Genomic DNA, 19,302 nt, shown 5'->3' on the forward strand with positions numbered 1-19,302 from the left:
AATAACTTCTGTTGCTACCTATTATCAATATCTTTTTCTTGCTTTTAGAAAAAAATAATGACAAGCTTCTAACATGCATCTCTTTATATAGGCTAATCTCCCACTTAAGAAGTTTTAATTGATTACATTTTTAAAGGATGAGAAGAACAGCATTAGCCACATTCTGATAATTCTCTTATATTTGTGTAAATCTTTCGTCCTTAAATTTTTATTTAGCTGAATATAATAAGAAAGTTTGTCAAGAGCTATGAATATGGGAATTTTTAGAATTTAATATTTCTTCATTTTGCAATTGTAAATTAATGGCAGATATGCTTTTCATGATGAATTAAAAACTGGGTACAATGACTCAAATCTCCATAAAAGGAAAATATGAATAACACATATTTGAAAAATCAGCCTGAAAGACATTGAAATAGCACCATAGTGAACCATTATAGGTATAGTTTAATTATCAAAAAAAGGTAAAAATATAAGTTAAGCAAATATAATACTAGATACCATCCTAACATAAAAGATGGTTATTATATTTAATAAAATACACTTGACATGCAAATTGAGAAGTGATAATTTGATTAATTTCTTAATTATTTCTAAATAAGGAATGATTCATTATACAATAATAATTTGAATTTTTCTACATCCATCTTCACTGATATATTTGTCTCTTATTTTAACAAGAAGAGTTAGATTCTAAATTAGGAATAATAAAAAATGACTACAAAAACGTATCTCTTTAATTCAATTTTGTTTTTCTTGTAGAGTACAGATATGAGCCCAGCAAGTAGCACCACTTCACTTCCTGTTAGTCCTCTTACTGAAGAGTCATCGCCTTTCAAGGTAAAAAATAAATTGAAAACATTTTTAATAATTGTTTACAATACTTTTAGGATCTTTAAAAAATATTTATTTTACTATAGTAAAATAGGTAGTTCAGGCATACATGGTGAGGTTAACTGCTTTAGTTCGTAAGGATCTTGTTTCAGATGTTAAAATTTTGTTGTTGTTTTGTCTGTCGTCATTCTACTTGCTAAATAAAGGTAGAGTTTGAATAGAAATTGGTACTTTATATAACACATTGTTTGCCTTGCATGTAAGAGACAGTGATTTCATTGTAATAGTTTGATGTCACATGAATTATAGGCTTCAAATCTTTTATTTATATTAATTTAAGCAATAAGTTTGGAATGAATTATTCAGCACTCATTGAGCGGTTAAACTTTCATTAGCTGGTTAAATTTTCATTGATGACTCTAGGTCATAATTAATTAATTGTGTATTCTTTACAAACTAATGGTAAAAAATTAACATATGGAATCATTCTTCCAAACACTGCATTTTTTAAATATTTAAGTAAATACTCTAAGTATGATTAGCAGAATTCTTCAGTTTGGGAGTCTGTGTACATTACAAATATGAAGTCATCTTCTTGTTTTGCTATTTAAGATTAGATGTTTCTCTTTAAGCCAAAGCTTGTAAATTAGCTATTTTATATGTGTACCAGAGATTTTTGGATTTCCTTAGGATTATTGTAAATAAAGGGACTCCTTAAGATCATGGGAAAGAAAAAAAAAAACTTGGAAAGTTGGGATGATACACTTATGTGCAATGGTTTCAGTTTAGTTTAAAGACAGGTAAACATATTTTGGGGGGTTATGATGATTTGTATTTTATCATAACATTGTCATTGTTTTTCATATGAAGACAAAATCTTATTCAACTTCATATTGCTTACACCTAGTACAGCGACTGACATGGATTTCCATATACTCGATATTTGCTTTATTGTTAAAATGAAAATAATAGAAGGTTATAAATTCCATTGTGGGTCTTCAGTTTTCTAATTATAGGTGCTTTGTGGCTTAATGATAGACAATAATAACTGTTAAAGGCTCATTTTATGTCAGAGAATTGTTAAATACTAAACAGAATTCTGATTATATCATTTATTGAGAAATATTTTATCATTCTACAACAAAAGGAGAAAATAATACTAATGTTTCAAAGTTTAGTATTCCTTAATATTCCATCTTATAGTAGATGGGACAAAATTTAAAGAAAAATCATATTTTTAACCAGTTTCTAATTGAATTCTCACAGCATCACTAGAAACCATTTTCTCTTTTTAATATATTGATAATGACTACCTTCCTTGAAAATTAATGTATATTTTAAAACAGAGGTAAAAGGAAATGTCAGATATATTACAAAATCTGCTGACATAAAGCTAATATAAATATAATTATTTTAGTTAGTTTCTCTGACTGGTTCTAAGAGATCAATATTTTTCCCGTGTTAATGTGTAAATATGCAGTTAAAACTTCCAAGTGCTTATAATATATAATATTGGCTTTTGCTAACCAATATAGTTATAGTACCTCTTAATTTACTTCTTCTGTGATAGGAATATTATTTATATTTTTTCAAAACAATTTTATCAGATATAGAAACATCCACTAGTATTTAAAGTATCTAAAATTACAGTTTCAAATTATACAACTCCTGCATTTGCTTCTTTTATTTTTAGTTTATAAATTGTTGTCATATAAATGATTAATAGAATTCTTATTTATCCTTATATAAACACAAAATATACAGAAACTATTTTGAGATGTACCTTAGCAGTATGGTACATTTTAATTGCAAAAAAATTTGTTGAAAACAAAAAAACACGGAAGACACTGAAGTTTTCCGATAATGATACCCTGAAAAATCTTGCAATTGTAATTCATTTATGTCAGAAACTTTATTTAAATTTTTGATATTTGACCAACATGGTAACTAGAAAAAAAATTGATTATCTTTTTTTTTTAACTCCCCAAGAATAAAATAAGATTAATCACCTTTGATACTTTAGTTGTATTTTCTAAGACAGTGATTTCAGCACCCAACTCCATAACCATCTGCCCTAATATTAGACAAGGAAGGCTTTTGAGAGATAAGCTTTGGTGGCCGGTTGAGAGACTTAATTATACCTTTTCTTCTGGGAAGTAATTAGGTTAATAAAAGAAAGTATTCCATCCCTTTTCTTGGTCTATTTTGGAAGCGCTCATATAACAGTTGGAGAAAGATATCCTGTTTTGGCTCAAGTGTTTATCCAAGTAAATGCTTTCCTTTAAATATTATCTTCAGAATGACATTCAGATTAAATTTATTTTAACCATACCGTTTGATATAATGACAAATGGTATGTAATATATTTTTTAAATCCCTAATAATTACCTTCCCACTGATATCTCTACCTATATTATTGACTTGAATGTTAGATGAGAAATAGGCTATCAATAGGAATGTACCACAGTGGGATCTATTAAATTTAAGGTAGTAGAAAACTGGTAGTATCCTGGAGACTTACCCAAGGAGTCAAGAGAGGTATGTTAAGCTTTGGAGATACGAGAATCAAAGATGACAATTAAATTTTGTTTGGGACCAGATGCTTCTTTTCCATAATGAGACTGTATTTTTTTGGCACTACTAGTACTGGAATACATACTTCAGTTTAATTTTTAAACAAAACCAGATCTGCTCTGAAAAATAACCCAAGCCCTGTATACTTACTCACGACTCTATTCCCTTACAGAACAGCTCACCTCATGCTAAATTTCTTGCCCTTACCATTTAAAACCCATTGCCATAGTGTTTTGTTTGGTTTAGTCTTTCAAAGATGAGGACAGTTCTCACAAAAAATCCATCTAGTCTTCTCTTAATAAATTGCAAGATCTGGGAAACTGCCTTTCTTTCAGATAGAACTGATTGATCAGAGGTAAGTAGGGTTTCTCCATCCGGACAGGGTACATGCATACCAGTTCACCACAGTCACCATTCCCTATTCACACCTGGCAGTGAAAGCATTTGAGTGAACCCCTTCATATAAAAAGATGTATAATTCACCATCCTCCACCTATACCACAGGTAATAAACTCACAGATTTCCCAGTCAGACTCTTGGTGCTGAGAAGTTTCTAGGAGTCCAGGTTTTGATAATCGTGCACACTATTGTTATGGACATATATTTGGAAACAAAGGGCAAATGCATAACTTCAATTTTTTAATAGAGTTTTCAGCATTCCATAAAATATACATATGTGGTCTGACACATATGCCACTACATTATTATGGAAAGGCCAAGGGACAACTAATTTCACATGGGTGGAAACAATATTTTATCAAACAGCCATAATAGAATCATAGTAGTGCAAGTTAATTGATCTAAGTGAGACTTTGATATAAGGAAAAAGGGAGTAGACTGCTTAACTGTTAATTAAAAGTTTTATGTTTTTCTGTAGAATAACCAAGTTGACATTGTTAATTTTGATGTGCCCATTCTGCCCTATTCTACCTGTTCCCTCTGCCATTCTCCCTGATTTCCTTAATCTGCCTTGTCTCTTCCTTTGTTGGCCTCAGTCAGACGTACCACACCAAAAATGCTTTGGGGCCACCAAATATTACTGTTCTTTAGTAGGCTGACCCTTTTAATTTATTTGTATATACACAGGTATTACAGCCTCCATCCGTTCCTGGAACTAACGTTCTTGAAGCTAAAGCTGGCTCACTGTTCCTGACCCCTCCGTTAATAGTACATTTGATTATGGGCCATGTTCTTTTTGCCAGCCACATTCATCACATATTTTTAAATGTATTTATTTGTTCTTCAATGAAGCCTGATGGCTAGATTTTAATCCCTTTTCCTCCAGAAAGCATCTTTCTTTGATTACATAAGTTAGACACAGGTATTATCCTGCCTTATTCTTTATCCTTATCCTGTGATAAAGTCAACAGGAAAGAAACAAATTCAATTTGCCTTTTCTTTAGACATTGTTTCAAAAGTGCACCAAGACTATCCTCCATTCACCAATCTTCAAAGTCTGAAAATAAAAATCACCCATTGCCTTCATGACCCCATTGACTGCTGCTTCTCTGTGTTAGTGGGTTCCTGGCGTGTGTAAGGTGCTTGGGTATCCAGTGCCTAGAATGCACAGTGGAGCCACCCTCCCTGAAGTCCAGCCATCTTCCCCAGGAGCTGACACAAAGTGGTGCTGGGCTGTTTCCTGGGTCTCCTCTCCTATGGAATTCCAAGGTTCTCTGACTACTTTTCTTCATCCCCCTTATTTAAGCAAGGGACACAGAGGAAGAAATAGAAGAATACATGAAGGTCTCAAAAATTTTATCCTGCTAGGCAATGCGGGGATGTTATGATCCACTTGACCATAGAGCCTAAACTCAGGACTTAGTAACATGTAGTAACACACATAGTTTGCTCTCAATTATATAAAATAAATATTGGGTAGAAAAAAAAACCCAGAAAATATACAGTTATCAACAATCAACTATTTCGATGGACTATACTTAATTTTTTTCCTATAGTTTCTATAATGACCACTTATATCTATTTTAAGAACAATATTTTTTTTTTAAGAAAGCAGAAAAGAGAGTTGGGAACATTAGAGGCAGTGTAGCCTAGTTAAGAGACTTCCTAGGATCAAATCCCAGTTCTGCCACTTTCTATTTTTAGAACTGTGAGCCAGTTACTTTGTGTCTCAATTTCTCCATCTGTAAAATGGGAACAATAGCAACTGCTTCTTCATTGTGTTCTTATAAGGTTAAACAAGTTATTAAATAGAAAGTGCTTAGAATAGCACATAGTGGACAGTAGATGTTTTAACCGATCTTTTTTACAGAGATATCCGTTAGTTTAAAGCAAGAAAGTCCTATATATTAGAAATAACATGAAACAGAAATATTTCCACTCAACTCCTTGTACTTCATTTCTAAATGTGAGAGTAGAAATATAAAGTCTTTACTTTGATGAAGAAGAATAATGTTTAATGTTCATTCCTAGAAGGCATGCTGTTTATTTTATACCCTCGAGTATTCAGATGAGCTCATATATCAGTTTCCTCTCATGAAAAATAATTAATGGAAATGTTTATTAATTATGAGGGAGAAGAAGTTAATATAATGAATCTATCTTAGGGGGAAACTGGTAAATATACATAAAACATTACTTGGAAAAAAGGAATACATAATCGTTTGTGTAACCGTAGGATGTATGGTATCTTTTTATCAGGAACACATCACAGTATATTTTTCTTTAATTCCCCAAACCTCCCGCTGTGCATTAACCTGGTAACTTTCTAAATACAATCTCCACTGAAGGCACATTATTTAATCACATTAGATTCTGGGAAAAACCTCATTGTGAACAAAGCACTATTGATATTTTACTCTTTACATAACATCAATATACTACGTAGTGTCCGTTTATTTGGTCTAAAAACACCATAGTGGAAAAGAACACATTTGGAGACTCTGAGGGAGTGGAGTCAGATAGTGGTGTGACCTCATAACATCATCTGTTGCATATCCTGCGTTGGTTGAGATTTTTTTGTGTGTTTATTGTTGTTTTTCATTTACTGAATTTAATGGTCTCTTTTTATTATTGGAATTCACTTTTTGGTTGTCCCAGAAAGAGCCCAAAATGACATATTCTGCATTTTTGGTTAGTTTTTGACTAGGCCATCTATTCATTCATTCATCTGTTGATGAATCAATTTATAAAATACCTACCATGTGCTTGATAATGTTCTAGACACTGGTGCTTCAATGTAAACAACACAGACTGAATTCTTGCTTTCATGGTATTTGGGTTCTAGTGAGGAGTGATACACAGCAAAAGAATAAATATATAACATGTCAGGTAGGGATGATAGATGCTATAATGAAAAATAAAGCAGGATTTGGAAGATAAGAAGTGACTTTAAAGTATGTTGCTCTTTCAAAAAGGATGGTCAAAGAAGGTTACTCTGATTAGGAGAGAGTTTAGCAGAGACTAAAATGAAAAACAAGAGAAAGCCACTCATCTATCTATGGGAAGAGGTTTGAGGACAAGCGCAAAAGCCATGAGGCAGGGGAACATTTGACCTTTTTAGGATCGGCAAGAGTGGCATTGTGGCTGGAGCAGAGTGAATGAGTGTGCAGGTAATAAAAGATCAAGTCAGAGAGAAACCAGATCATGAAGGGCCTTGTAGGCCGTGGTAAAGACTTGGAATCTTACATTGCAGGAGATGGGAAACCACTGGACTGTTTTGGGAAAAAAGAATGACATAATCAGACTTTTTTTTTTATTTTTTTATTTATTGATTTTATTTTTGGCTGTGTTGGGTCTTCGTTTCTGTGCGAGGGCTTTCTCTAGTTGCGGCAAGCGGGGTCCACTCTTCATTGCGGTGCGCGGGCCTCTCACTATCGCGGCCTCTCTTGTGGCGGAGCACAGGCTCCAGACGCGCAGGCTCAGTAGTTGTGGCTCACGGGCCCAGTTGCTCCGCCGCATGTGGGATCTTCCCAGACCAGGGCTCGAACCCGTGTCCCCTGCATTGGCAGGCAGATTCTCAACCACTGCGCCACCAGGGAAGCCCCAGACTTTATTTTAAAACTGTTACTCTGATTTCCGTGTAGATGTAGGCAGCAAAAGGACATGGTAGAAGAAGGAAGGCTAAGCTCCTATAGGTAAGAGATGGCGGGGTAAATGTTGACAGGCTAATAAGCACTGGTGGCATTTTAGATACATTCTGAGTGTGAGTCATCAGGATTTGTTAATAGAGTGTATGTGGGGTATCAGAAAAGAGCAATATCAAAGATTATCCCTGATTCTAAGGTTCTGTATATTTTCCTATTTTTACCTCTTTTGCTATCTTTCTGATGTTGCAAATAAATAGGTATATCATGATGTAGCGATTAACAGAGTCTTCTCTGTGCGTGCACATCCCTGGGGTCTCTTCCTCTTTTCATAAGGACACCAGTCATAGTGGATTAGAGCCCTCACCCCCCCATCCCCCTGCCGCCGTGGCCTCATTTCACCATCTCTTTAAAGACCTTGTATCCAAATACGGTTACGTTCTGAGGTCCTGGGAGTTGAAACTCCAACCTGCAAATTTTGAGGGGACTCAAGACTGCTATGTTAATTCTTTCCTGAACACAAGGCCAACCTTGACTCAAGGAAAGGAAAAATAAATTGCACCTCTTGATGGGGAATGACAAGGATTTGGAGCAATTTTTAATCTACCAGATAAATATGTGATATTCCTTTATTAATCCAGTTTTCAGCGCTATTAAATTCTCAGTGATGTGTGAGGGAGTTTGGATTTGAGGGAATGAAATAGGAAATGAGAGATTTCCTTAAATGTTTACACATATTCATCAGTGCACTTATTTGAGTATATTTTCCAATGCTATTTTAATTTCCATTAAATTTGGAAACTTCATTTAAATGTCCATATTTGAATTAACTTATAGTCCTTAAAACCTTGTGGTTGAGAATATCAAAGAATTATGGCTATAAAAATATTTTACTAAAGTCTTGATTATAAACACTGAGAGGAAAATTGAAATAACAACTACCAAACAATACTTTCTATATTATGTCTATATAGTATTATTTTATGTTACATTTTTCCTTCTGGTTTTGTCAAGATAAATTTTGAATAAACATTGTATCTATTATTTAACTTTTGCAGACAGCATCACTGACGTATTATGAATATTAACTGGAAAGAAAAATAATAATTGTATATCCTGATAAATCAAGTAAAATTATTTTTAAATAAATTAAAATTACTTTTACATAAATTAAAGCCAAAACAAACTTTAATTTTTCTTAAAAGGTATGCAGTATCTCTCAGCCATAGTAGACCTCAAGGGGAAATAAAAATTAATGGAAATAATAAGCAAATACTTTCATGTCGCTTGCTAGCTTTATATTGCTGTTAAATCCTTCTCACACACTGTCCAAATGGTTTCAGTAAGGCATGTCCAAGATATAGAACTTGTCAACATTAATACATGCTAAAAATAATGGCATACACCCTCCCACCTCATCCACAGGTCACACATTCATTTTCTTCCTTAAATGCAAATCTCATTGAATTTCTTCATCTTTGCATAGGTTGCTGCCTTGGATTTCTCCTAACTTTTTTGAGTTCTCCATGTGGTAATGAGAGAAAACTTTCGTTGTAAAAAGGTTTATTTTAGCATACTTTCAGAGCATTGGGCCTACTCTGCTTACTGTGGTCAAAAAGTCCCTTTGACATATTTAGTGGACAAAATTTACTCAGCAGCTGTTAGAGATGATGTTGGAAAACCAAATTCAAGGATCCACTGTTTATATCATTGAGTTAAAAAGAGCTCCAGAAAACTACAAGATACATAGATTTGGATGGTACTTCATAATTGCCAAAAGTGAGGATTTTCTAGGAAAAGCTTGAATTTAGAATACAGGTACAGAACATTGGAGGAAAGAATTCAGGTACACAATGTGAAAAGGTCTGGATTAATTTGTACATAAAAGACAGGATATTGAATTAATGCTAGCAAAATTCTAAAGCCAATAAAAGCCTTGAAATTTGGGGAAATAAAAACAACTTTCTGTGTGTTTCTTGAAAGAAAATGAATTTTAAGAAACTGAGTCATTATGACCTCAACCTTGGTTTGCGGACCCACTTAAGAGTGGATTGGCGTCACTGAAATATATGTTCTGTCTGCCGACAAGAGGCCAGGACAGATTTATTTGGAAACAGTTGATGTCAGCAATGTGCTCTGTTCCTCAATACCTGTTGGTCCCTAGTGTCTAGAAAACCTTGATGTGAGATAATAGCGGATGTGGCAGTCCTTGCTCTGCACACCAATATTAACAAGATTTCTTTTAACGTTTAATGCAGACGTCAGATATTGGAATTGGCTGGGGATTAACACTATGTTTAAGATAATATCATTATTAATGATAATTTAAGCAGTTGATCTCATGTTTAGTACATAAGTGTTTATTTTTTATCTTAACATTACCATTTCATATACATTCTGGATCATATACACTTATTCTTTGTTGTTTTAAAATATAATCTCTTGCATTACTTCAGGATTTACCTATAAGTGTGAAGTATACTGTAACATTTTTTTTTAAATAAGAAATTAGTAATCAAGGTAAAATTCCAAGGCTGCGATTCATTATTAACATGCCCATTTGAGATGGACCATGATTATGAGAAGCTGTCAGAGGTGGACTCAGCATGAGTTTAGTTTATCTGGCAATGACTTCCATCTGTTCTATCTTGGAATCATCTACTTAAATAACAAATGAATTTTGGAAGCTGAATCATATCAGCGGTAAAATAAAATGTGCAAGGAATTAAGTACAGTTAGTTCTGCCATACATCAAATAATTTAGAAATGATTGTATTTACTTTGGTAACTACACAAGGTTAAAGAATATTAGACCTAAAGTGTTTTATTAAGACATTGGACATCCTTTGTTTTAATTATACTATACGGGGGTATTAAATGGCCATGCTGACAGATGCAATACAGGGAGTGAAATAAGCAAATATTCTGTTCTGAGGTTTTTTGTATCACAGATTTAACATTTCTTCAGTGCAGTTTTCAAAGCACACATAAATAATTTGTCAGAGATTCTAATACCTGTAGTAACTCTGCTGGGCAAAATTGGCACATGGATGACGCAAGTTAAAAGTTGGGATAGTCATTATGAATAAACAGAAAATTCTGTTTACCCTTGTCTACAGTAAAAGATATTCTTAATAGTTTAGGGAAGTGTATGAACATCACTTTATTTTTGTTGTTGCTATTCGCTTATTTTATTTTATTTTTAATTTATTTTTTTATTAGAGTACAGTTGCTTTACAACATTGTGTTAGTTTCTGCTGTACAGCAAAGTGAATCAGTTATACATATATTGAATACACATATCCCCTCTTTTTTAGATTTCCTTCCCATTTAGGTCACCACAGAGCATTGAGTAGAGTTCCCTGTGCTACACAGTAGGTTCTCATTAGTTATCTATTTTATACATAGTAGTTATGTATGTCAATCCCAATGTCCCAATTCATCCCACCTCCCCTTTCCCTCTTGGTAACCATACATCTGTTCTCTACGTCTGTGACTCTATTTCTGCTTTGCAAACAAGTTCATCTGTATCATATTTCTAGATTCCACATATAAGCAATATTTTATGGTATTTGTTTTTCTCTTTCTGACTCACTTCACTCCGTATGACAGTCTCTAGGTCCATCCACATCTCTGCAAATTGCACAGTTTTGTCCCTTTTTATGGCTGAGTAATATTCCGTTGTATATATGTACCACATCTTCTTTATCCACTCCTCTGTCGATGTACATTTAGGTTACTTCCATGTCCTGGCTATCGTAAATAGTGCTGCAATGAGCATCGGGGTGCATGCATCCTTTCGAATTATGGTTTTCTCCAGATGTATGCCCAGGAGTGGGATTGCTGGGTCATATGGTAGCTCTATTTTTAGTTTTTTAAGGAATTTCTGTACTGTTCTCCATAGTGACTATACCAATCTACATTCCCACCAACAATGCAAGAGGGTTCCCGTTTCTCCACATCCTCTCCAGCATTTATTGTGTGTAGATTTTTTGATGATGGCTATTCTGACCGGTGTGAGGTAATACCTCACTGTAGTTTTGATTTGCATTTCTCTAATAATTAGTGATGTTGAGCATCTTTTCTTGTGTTTTACTTTAAAATGCATTCCAAAAGAGATCAGGAAGGGTGCAATGTGCTTTTGCAAATACTTAACTTTTATCCTCTTGGATAGTGACTTATTCATAGCACAAGAAATTAGAAGGTAAACAATTGCCAGATGGATATTAGACTCTAATCAACAGCCCAATAGAATAATTTTGAAGATAGATGTAATTTGAATATTCTGAGTAATTATTGATATCAGATTTTTAGCTAAGGAAATTCTCTGTTTTCTTTTAAGTTTTTGCATTATATTATCAGCAGTCAGCTTCTGTTTGTACTGGGACTTGCCCTTTTTCTCAGGTAATCTCTTTTACTCTAGTAAATCTGATAAGGAATTCTTATCTCAGGAGATGTGACAAGCACTGATGATGTTGGCTAAACCTGTTATATTAGAATCTTATTGCATGTATTTCTTATTAAGAATAAAAATTCAAGTTCTTTTCTTCTTTCCCACATAACATCTGTGAAACAATTTATGTTCTTCCTCACCAAGGGAAAAGAAAATCCCTTCTTATATATAAATATATATAGGAATCTGTTTCAACAACCTTTATTCCTTACAGACTCCACACAGGCAAACTTCTTTTTCCATGTCTCCAAGCTTTTTCCCTCCTTCTGTCTCCTTGGTGACCAAAGTTGACCTAGTACAGAGAACCAGACCTATCACCTTCTGACTCACCCTCTCCCCAAAGGTACTGAAAAGCCTTGAGGAAATTCATACACTGAGTTAAAACTCTCAATGGAAAACAAAAATGTGATTCATTTTAATCAAGTCAGAAAATAGACTTGTCCTCCGTTCTCTATGTAATGCCAAACACCTGTGCTATCTTAGACTAGTCACTAGACTTAATGATGTGTGTGTTAGTCTAAGCTGCTTATTTTGACCCTAAAAAAAAAAAAGAATAAAAATTCATTTAAAGTAGTTAGGCCCTGCTTAACAAGAAAGTCTTTGGCAGCAGTATTTGAGCTGAAAGTTTTTAAAAAGCTGAGCAGAATTGTCAAAGAAGAATTAAGCTCCCTTTTCTCCCTTAAGTGTCTTTGCCAGACAATAGAAACTTTGGCAATAGAGCCAAGTAGGAAAATGGAGCCATGCCAGCTGCTACACCATGTTAAAGAGAGATGGGTCATAATTTCTGGTAATAATGCCTACAGGAATAAAACCGACAGTGGTCTGTCCTCTTGTTAACATTAGCTGTTTCTCTCCTTCTCTTTCTTGTTCTTTCCTGTGGGCCTTACTCACTTAGTGATAATAGTTCTACTATTATCATTTCTCACTATTTCTGTTATTTTCTTGAACGTAGTGAGTCATTCAGAGCAATCAACAAACATTTATTGAGTTCTTACTATGTGTAAGACCTTACGTAAAGGTACTGGGGCAGAAATATTTTCTTCAGACTGTGTAAAGCTACAGAATATCATAATGCCGGTTGTAGTTCAACGTGGCCTGCAAAAATGTCAAGTATTTCAATAGTTCAGAGATGCAGTTGAGGAAAGGGAAGTGTCGTGAGGCAAAGGAGAAGTAAGCGCCAAGGTCTCAAGCTAGACCACGAAGGTCTAGAAATTGTAAATATTCAGTTGCGTGTTGCCCACGTGGCAAGGAAGAATTTGTTTGTTGTGAAGGACTTCACATGCTCTATAGAGAACTTCAACTACCTTCTACAAGCAGTGAGGTACAGGGAGCAAGCAAGAGTTGTGTCTTAGTCTGTTCAGGCTGCTCTAAGAAAATATCATAAACTAGGAAGCATATAAACAACAGAAATGTATTTATTTCTCACAGTTCGGGAGGCTAGGAAGTCCAAGATCAAAGCACTGGCAGATTCAATGTCTGGTGAGGGCCCACTTCCTAGACGCCTTCTTTTTGTCTTTACGTTGTAGCCCTCACATGGTAAAAGTAGCAAGGGAGCTGTCTGAGGCCTTTTTTATAAGGGCACTCAGTCCATTCCTGAGGGCTCTGACCTCATGGTTTAATCCACTCCCAAAGGCCCCACCCACGTCCTAATATTATCACCTCAGCATGTTAAGATTTCAACATATAAAGGTTGGGGGACACACACATTCATACCATAGCAAGTTGAGCAAATTTTAAGATGCAAAATGAAGAAAATTTTATAATTCTTCTTGAGCTCGATTTCCACAGAATGGGCTCTGAACTTCATTCGAAATTTGACAATTCCTAGAAAATCAAATGGTACTAATCAAATACAAATGATAAGAAATAGGAAGGATTTTCATGTTATCCACTATTATTGATTGCCTTCATCTGTACATGCAGATGCAGATCTGTTCATCAAATAGGATGAAGATTGTCTATATCTATATTAAAATAATAGAGTTTATAGGTAGTCTAGGCTTTCATAAATATACACTAAAATATCCATATATTTATATTTACCTAATTGTTATATCTTAAAAAGTTTTAGTTAGTGTATTAGTTTCATTTTGTTCCTGTAACAATTTACCACAAACTTGATGCCTTTAAACAATTCTCATTTTAGTTTCATATAGTTCTGAAAGTCAGAGGTCAGAATTAGGTCTCCCTAGACTGGAAGCAAAGTGTTTGCAGAGCTGAGTTTTTTCTGGAGACTCTGGGAGATAATCCATTTACTTACTTTTTTGAGCTACAAGAGTTTGCCTGCATTCCTTTGCCTCTTTCCATCTTTAAAACACTGGCCTATTAAGCCTTTCTTATGATGGATGCATCACTCTGATTCTGACTCTCTGTTTCTCCCTATGATATTTAAGGACCTTCATGAATTCACTAGGTCTACCAGATAACCCAGGAAAATCTCCCTATTTTAAAGTCAGGTGATTAGCTACCTTAATTTCATCTTCAGTCTTAATTCTCCTTTGCCATGGACATCATTGGAGGAAGAAAAGGGGCATTATTCTTCCTATCACAGTTAGTAATGACACATATGTAAGATCTGGGTCTTATTCCTGACACAGGAATCTTTGTTCATAATCGCTGCGCTGATTATTTAAATAATTAGAATGCACATTACTCTTCTTTTTCTGTCAATTGTTAATTGGTTATTATATTAATACAGAGTAAGGAATATCCACTGTGCTGAATTATAAAAGCTATTTCCTTTATCTTCAGTTTTCTGTCTGGCAAACGTCTAATCCTCACTTAATGTCCAATTAAATGCCACCCCCTCTGTGAAACTTCTTCCCCAAAGTCTCCACAATACTTTAATTTCACTTCTAATATAGAACTATAAAATTGTATTATAAATATACTTACAGTCTTCCCCAATAGATGCAGATTTTCATAAATACAGATATATTTTATATTCTTTATATTCCGTATTTCAGTGTCTAGTATAGAACTAGTATATAATAGACTAATAGTAGATGAAAGAATGAATTGTTGTATGAATGAATGGTGAAAAAAGCTCAAGACCTAGTTTCTTTTCTAGTGTTTTATCATAATAAAATTGAAATACTCATTTTATTACATTAGCCATTGATAAGCTGATACATATAACAAAGCCTATCAAGCTATACAAGTAGCCTACCAAATTTTCTGTAGCTTATCCCTTTTTTTCCCTACAACTCTATAAACATAGCTGGACAAATCCTGGATACAAATTATCTGTATGAGACTAACTTCGTGCTAGGGAATTCAGTATTTAATTGCTCTTGTTATTTGTCAGTATCTCATCTTGGGGTCTGAAAATCTGGCTTCTGCTTTAGCAGGTATTTATGTAATAACCATTGCCTAAGAGATAACTGCATTCCTACCAACAGCTGTTTGGATTTATAAATATTACCTTTCCTAAGATTATTCTATAGCCAAATGCTATATACATTTCAAGTTTCTCTAAATTGGAAATCCTAAAAGCTATCTACTTCTTTTGAGTATTAAACCTCAATACACATGATTATTGTCTCATTTTACAGATAAGGAAATTGAAGCTTAGAGCAGTTAAGAACCTGACTAGAGGTCACAGTGCTGGTAAATGGCTCAGCTGGAATTCCAACTCAGGTTTCTAAAATTCTAAAGACTGTAGCTTGAACTACTATACTACAGAAAGTCTACAGTGTTTTTATTTTAATTATGATTCTGCCTGATCATTGGTTTTATATAACTGAAGTGGATAAAACACACAAATAGAGGCAGAGATAGAAGAAGAGACAGAAGAAGAGAAGATAAGAGAAGTGAAGAGAGGAAAAGAAAAGGGAATGAAAGAAAAGAAAAGAAAAGAAAAAAAAAAGAACTAGTAAACATCCCTCCATTCCTCAGGCTTGACATTTATTGAGATCATAATTCTACTAAGATTATGTATTTCTTTTACTAACAGACCTAATAAGTTTAAGCCATCTTTGCAATCCTGGAATAAAAGCCACCTGGAATATTGGTCAGTTTTCATAGATCCAAAGAATATAATTTGCTTTAGCTAGTTGAAACGGAAGTGATTTTATTATGGGATATTTGACAGTTTAAAGAATTTCTTGGAAGGTCATCAAACTGGGCTTAGATATGTAGGGACAAAATGCCAGGAGAGATTCCTGCCTGGAAGGGATAATCTATGCTGTCAGGTTGAGAGCAATAAAGGGAAAAAGGATGAGGATATGGGGTTTTCAACAACATTTTTTTTTTTAACATCTTTATTGGAGTATAATTGCTTTACATTGTTGTGTTAGTTGCTGCTGTATAACAAAGTGAATCAGCTATACATACACCTATCCCCCATATCCCCTCCCTCTTGCATCTCTCTCCCACCCTCCCTATTCCACCCTTCTAGGTGGTCACAAAGCACCAAGCTGATCTCCCTGTGCTATGTGGGTGCTTCCCACTAGCTAGCTGTTTTACATTTGATAGTGTGTATATGTCAATGCCACTCTCTCACTTCGTCTCGGCTTACCATTCCCTCTTCCCATGTCCTCAAGTCCAATCTCTACGTCTGCGCTTTTATTCCTGTCCTGCCCCTAGGTTCTTCAGAACCCTTTTTTTTTTTTTTTTAGATTCCATATATATGTGGTAGCATACGGTATTTGTTTTTCTCTTTCTGACTTACTTCACTCTGTATGACAGACTCTAGGTCCATCCACCTCACTACAAATAACTCAGTTTCGTTTCTTTTTATGGCTGAGTAATATTCCATTGTATATATGTGCCACATCTTCTTTATCCATTCATCTGTCCATGGAAACTTAGGTAGCTTCCATGTCCTGGCTATTGTAAATAGTGCTGCAATGAACATTGTGGTACATGACTCTTTTTGAATTATGGTTTCTCAGGGTATATGCCCAGTACTGGGATTGCTGGGTCATGTGGTAGTTCTTTTTAGTTTTTTAAGGAACCTCCATACTGTTCTCCATAGTGGCTGTATCAATTTACATTCCCACCAACAGTGCAAGAGGGTTCCCTTATCTCCACACCCTCTCCAGCATTTACTGTTTGTAGATTTTTTGATGATGGCCATTCTGATTGGTGTGAGGTGATATCTCATTGTAGTTTTGATTTGCATTCCTCTAATGATTAGTGATGTTGAGCATCCTTTCATGTGTTTGTTAGCAATCTGTATATCTTCTTTAGAGAAATGTCTATTTAGGTCTTCTGCCCATTTTTGGATTGGGTTGTTTGTTTTTTTGATATTGAACAGCATGAGCTGCTTGTATATTTTGGAGATCAATCCTTTGTCAGTTACTTTGTTTGCAAATATTTTCTCCCATTCTGAGGGTTGTCTTTTCATCTTGATTATGGTTTCCTTTGCTGTGCAAAAGCTTTTAAGTTTCATTAGGTCCCATTTGTTTATTTTTGTTTTTATTTCCATTTCTCTAGGAGGTGGGTCAAAAGGATCTTGCTGTGATTTATGTCATAGAGTGTTCTGCCTATGTTTTCCTCTAAGAGTTTGATAGTGTCTGGCCTCACATTTAGGTCTTATTCCATTTTGAGTTTATTTTTGTGTATGGTGTTAGGGAGTGCTCTAATTTCATTCTTTTACATGTAGCTATCCAGTTTTTCCAGCACCACTTATTGAAGAGGCTGTCTTTTCTCCATTGTATATTCTTGCCTCTTTATCAAAGATAAGGTGACCATATGTGCGTGGGTTTATCCCTAGGCTTTCTATCCTGTTCTGTTGATCTACATTTCTGTTTTTGTGCCAGTACCATACTGTCTTGATTTCTGTAGCTTTGTAGTGTAGTCTGAAGTCAGGGAGCCTGATTCCTCCAGCTTTGTTTTTCTTTCTCAAGATTGCTTTGGCCATTCGGGAGTCTTTTGTTTTTCCATACAAATTGTGAAATTTTTTGTTCTAGTTCTGTGAAAAATGCCATTGGTAGTTTGATAGGGATTGCATTGACTCTGTAGATTGCTTTGGGTAGTAGAGTCATTTTCACAATGTTGATTCTTCCAATCCAAGAACATGGTATATCTCTCCATCTGTTTGTATCATCTTTAATTTTTTTCATCAGTGTCTTATTGTTTTCTGTGTACAGGTCTTTTGTCTCCTTAGGTAGGTGTATTCCTAGGTATTTTATTCTTTTTGTTGTAATGGTAAATGGGTGTGCTTCCTTAATTTCTCTTTCAGATTTTTTGTCATTAGTGTGTAGGAATGCAAGAGATTTCTGTGCATTAATTTTGTATCCTGCTACTTTACCAACTTCATTAATTAGCTCTAGTAGTTTTCTGGTAACATCTTTAGGATTTTCTATGTATAGTATCATGTCATCTGCAAACAGTGATAGTTCTACTTCTTCTTTTCCAATTTGCATTCCTTTTATTTCTTTTTCTTCTCTGATTGCCATGGCTAAAACTTCCAAAGCTATGTTGAATAATAGTGCTGAGAGTTGGCAACCTTGTCTTATTCCTGATCTTAGAGGAAATGTTTTGAGTTTTTCACTTTTGAAAACGATGTTGGCTGTGGGTTTGTCATATATGGCCTTTATTTTGTTGAGGTAAGTTCCCTCTATGCCTACTTTCTGGAGAGACTTGTCATGAATGGGTGTTGAATTTTGTCAAAAGCTTTTTCTGCATTTGTTGAGATGATATATAGTTTTCATCCTTCAATTTGTTAATATAGTGTATCACATTGATTGATTTGCGTATATTGAAGAATCCTTGCATTCCTGGGATAAACCCCACTTGATCATGGTGTATGATCCTCTTAATGTGCTGTTGGATTCTTTTTGCTAATATTTTGTTGAGGATTTTTTCATCTACATTCATCAGTGATATTTACCTGTAGTTTTCTTTTTTTGTAACATCTTTATCTGGTTTTGGTATCAGGGTGAAGGTGACCTCATAGAATGAGTTTGGGAGTGTTCCTGCCTCTGCTATATTTTGGAAGAGTTTGAGAAGGATAGGTGTTAGCTCTCCTCTAAATGTTTGATAGAATTTGCCTGTGAATCCATCTGGTTCTGGGCTTTTGTTTGTCGGAAGATTTTTAATCACAGTTTCCATTTCAGTGCTTGTGATTGGTCTGTTTATATTTTCTATTTCTTCCTGGTTCACTTGCAGAAGGTTGTGCTTTTCTAAGAATCTGTCCATTTCTTCCAGGTTGTCCATTTTATTGGCATATAGTTGCTTTTAGTAATCTCTCATGATCCTTTGTATTTCTGCAGTGTCAGTTGTTACTTCTCCTTTTTCATTTCTAATTCTGTTGATTTGAGTCTTCTCCCTTTTTTTCTTGATGAGTCTGGCTAACGGTTTACCAATTTTGTTTATCTTCTCAAAGAGCCAGCTTTTAGTTTTATTGATCTTTGCTATCATTTCCTTCATTTCTTTTTCATTTATTTCTGA

At 34.5% G+C, this 19,302-nt stretch overlaps 1 protein-coding gene across 4 annotated transcripts in view; it reads left to right on the top strand.

Annotated features, from left to right (window-relative positions):
- Positions 1-19,302, top strand: part of CCSER1 (coiled-coil serine rich protein 1) — a 1,308,992-nt gene that overhangs the window by 544,830 nt on the left and 744,860 nt on the right. For all 4 annotated transcript variants that reach the window (XM_068542049.1, XM_068542050.1, XM_068542051.1 and 1 more), the window contains exon 7: positions 763-840. In XM_068542049.1, the coding sequence (XP_068398150.1) occupies positions 763-840 (78 nt within the window). The remainder of the gene's footprint in view (positions 1-762; positions 841-19,302) is intronic.

The sequence above is a fragment of the Eschrichtius robustus genome, chromosome 4, assembly GCF_028021215.1.
Source record: "Eschrichtius robustus isolate mEscRob2 chromosome 4, mEscRob2.pri, whole genome shotgun sequence".
Lineage (NCBI taxonomy): Eukaryota > Metazoa > Chordata > Mammalia > Artiodactyla > Eschrichtiidae > Eschrichtius > Eschrichtius robustus.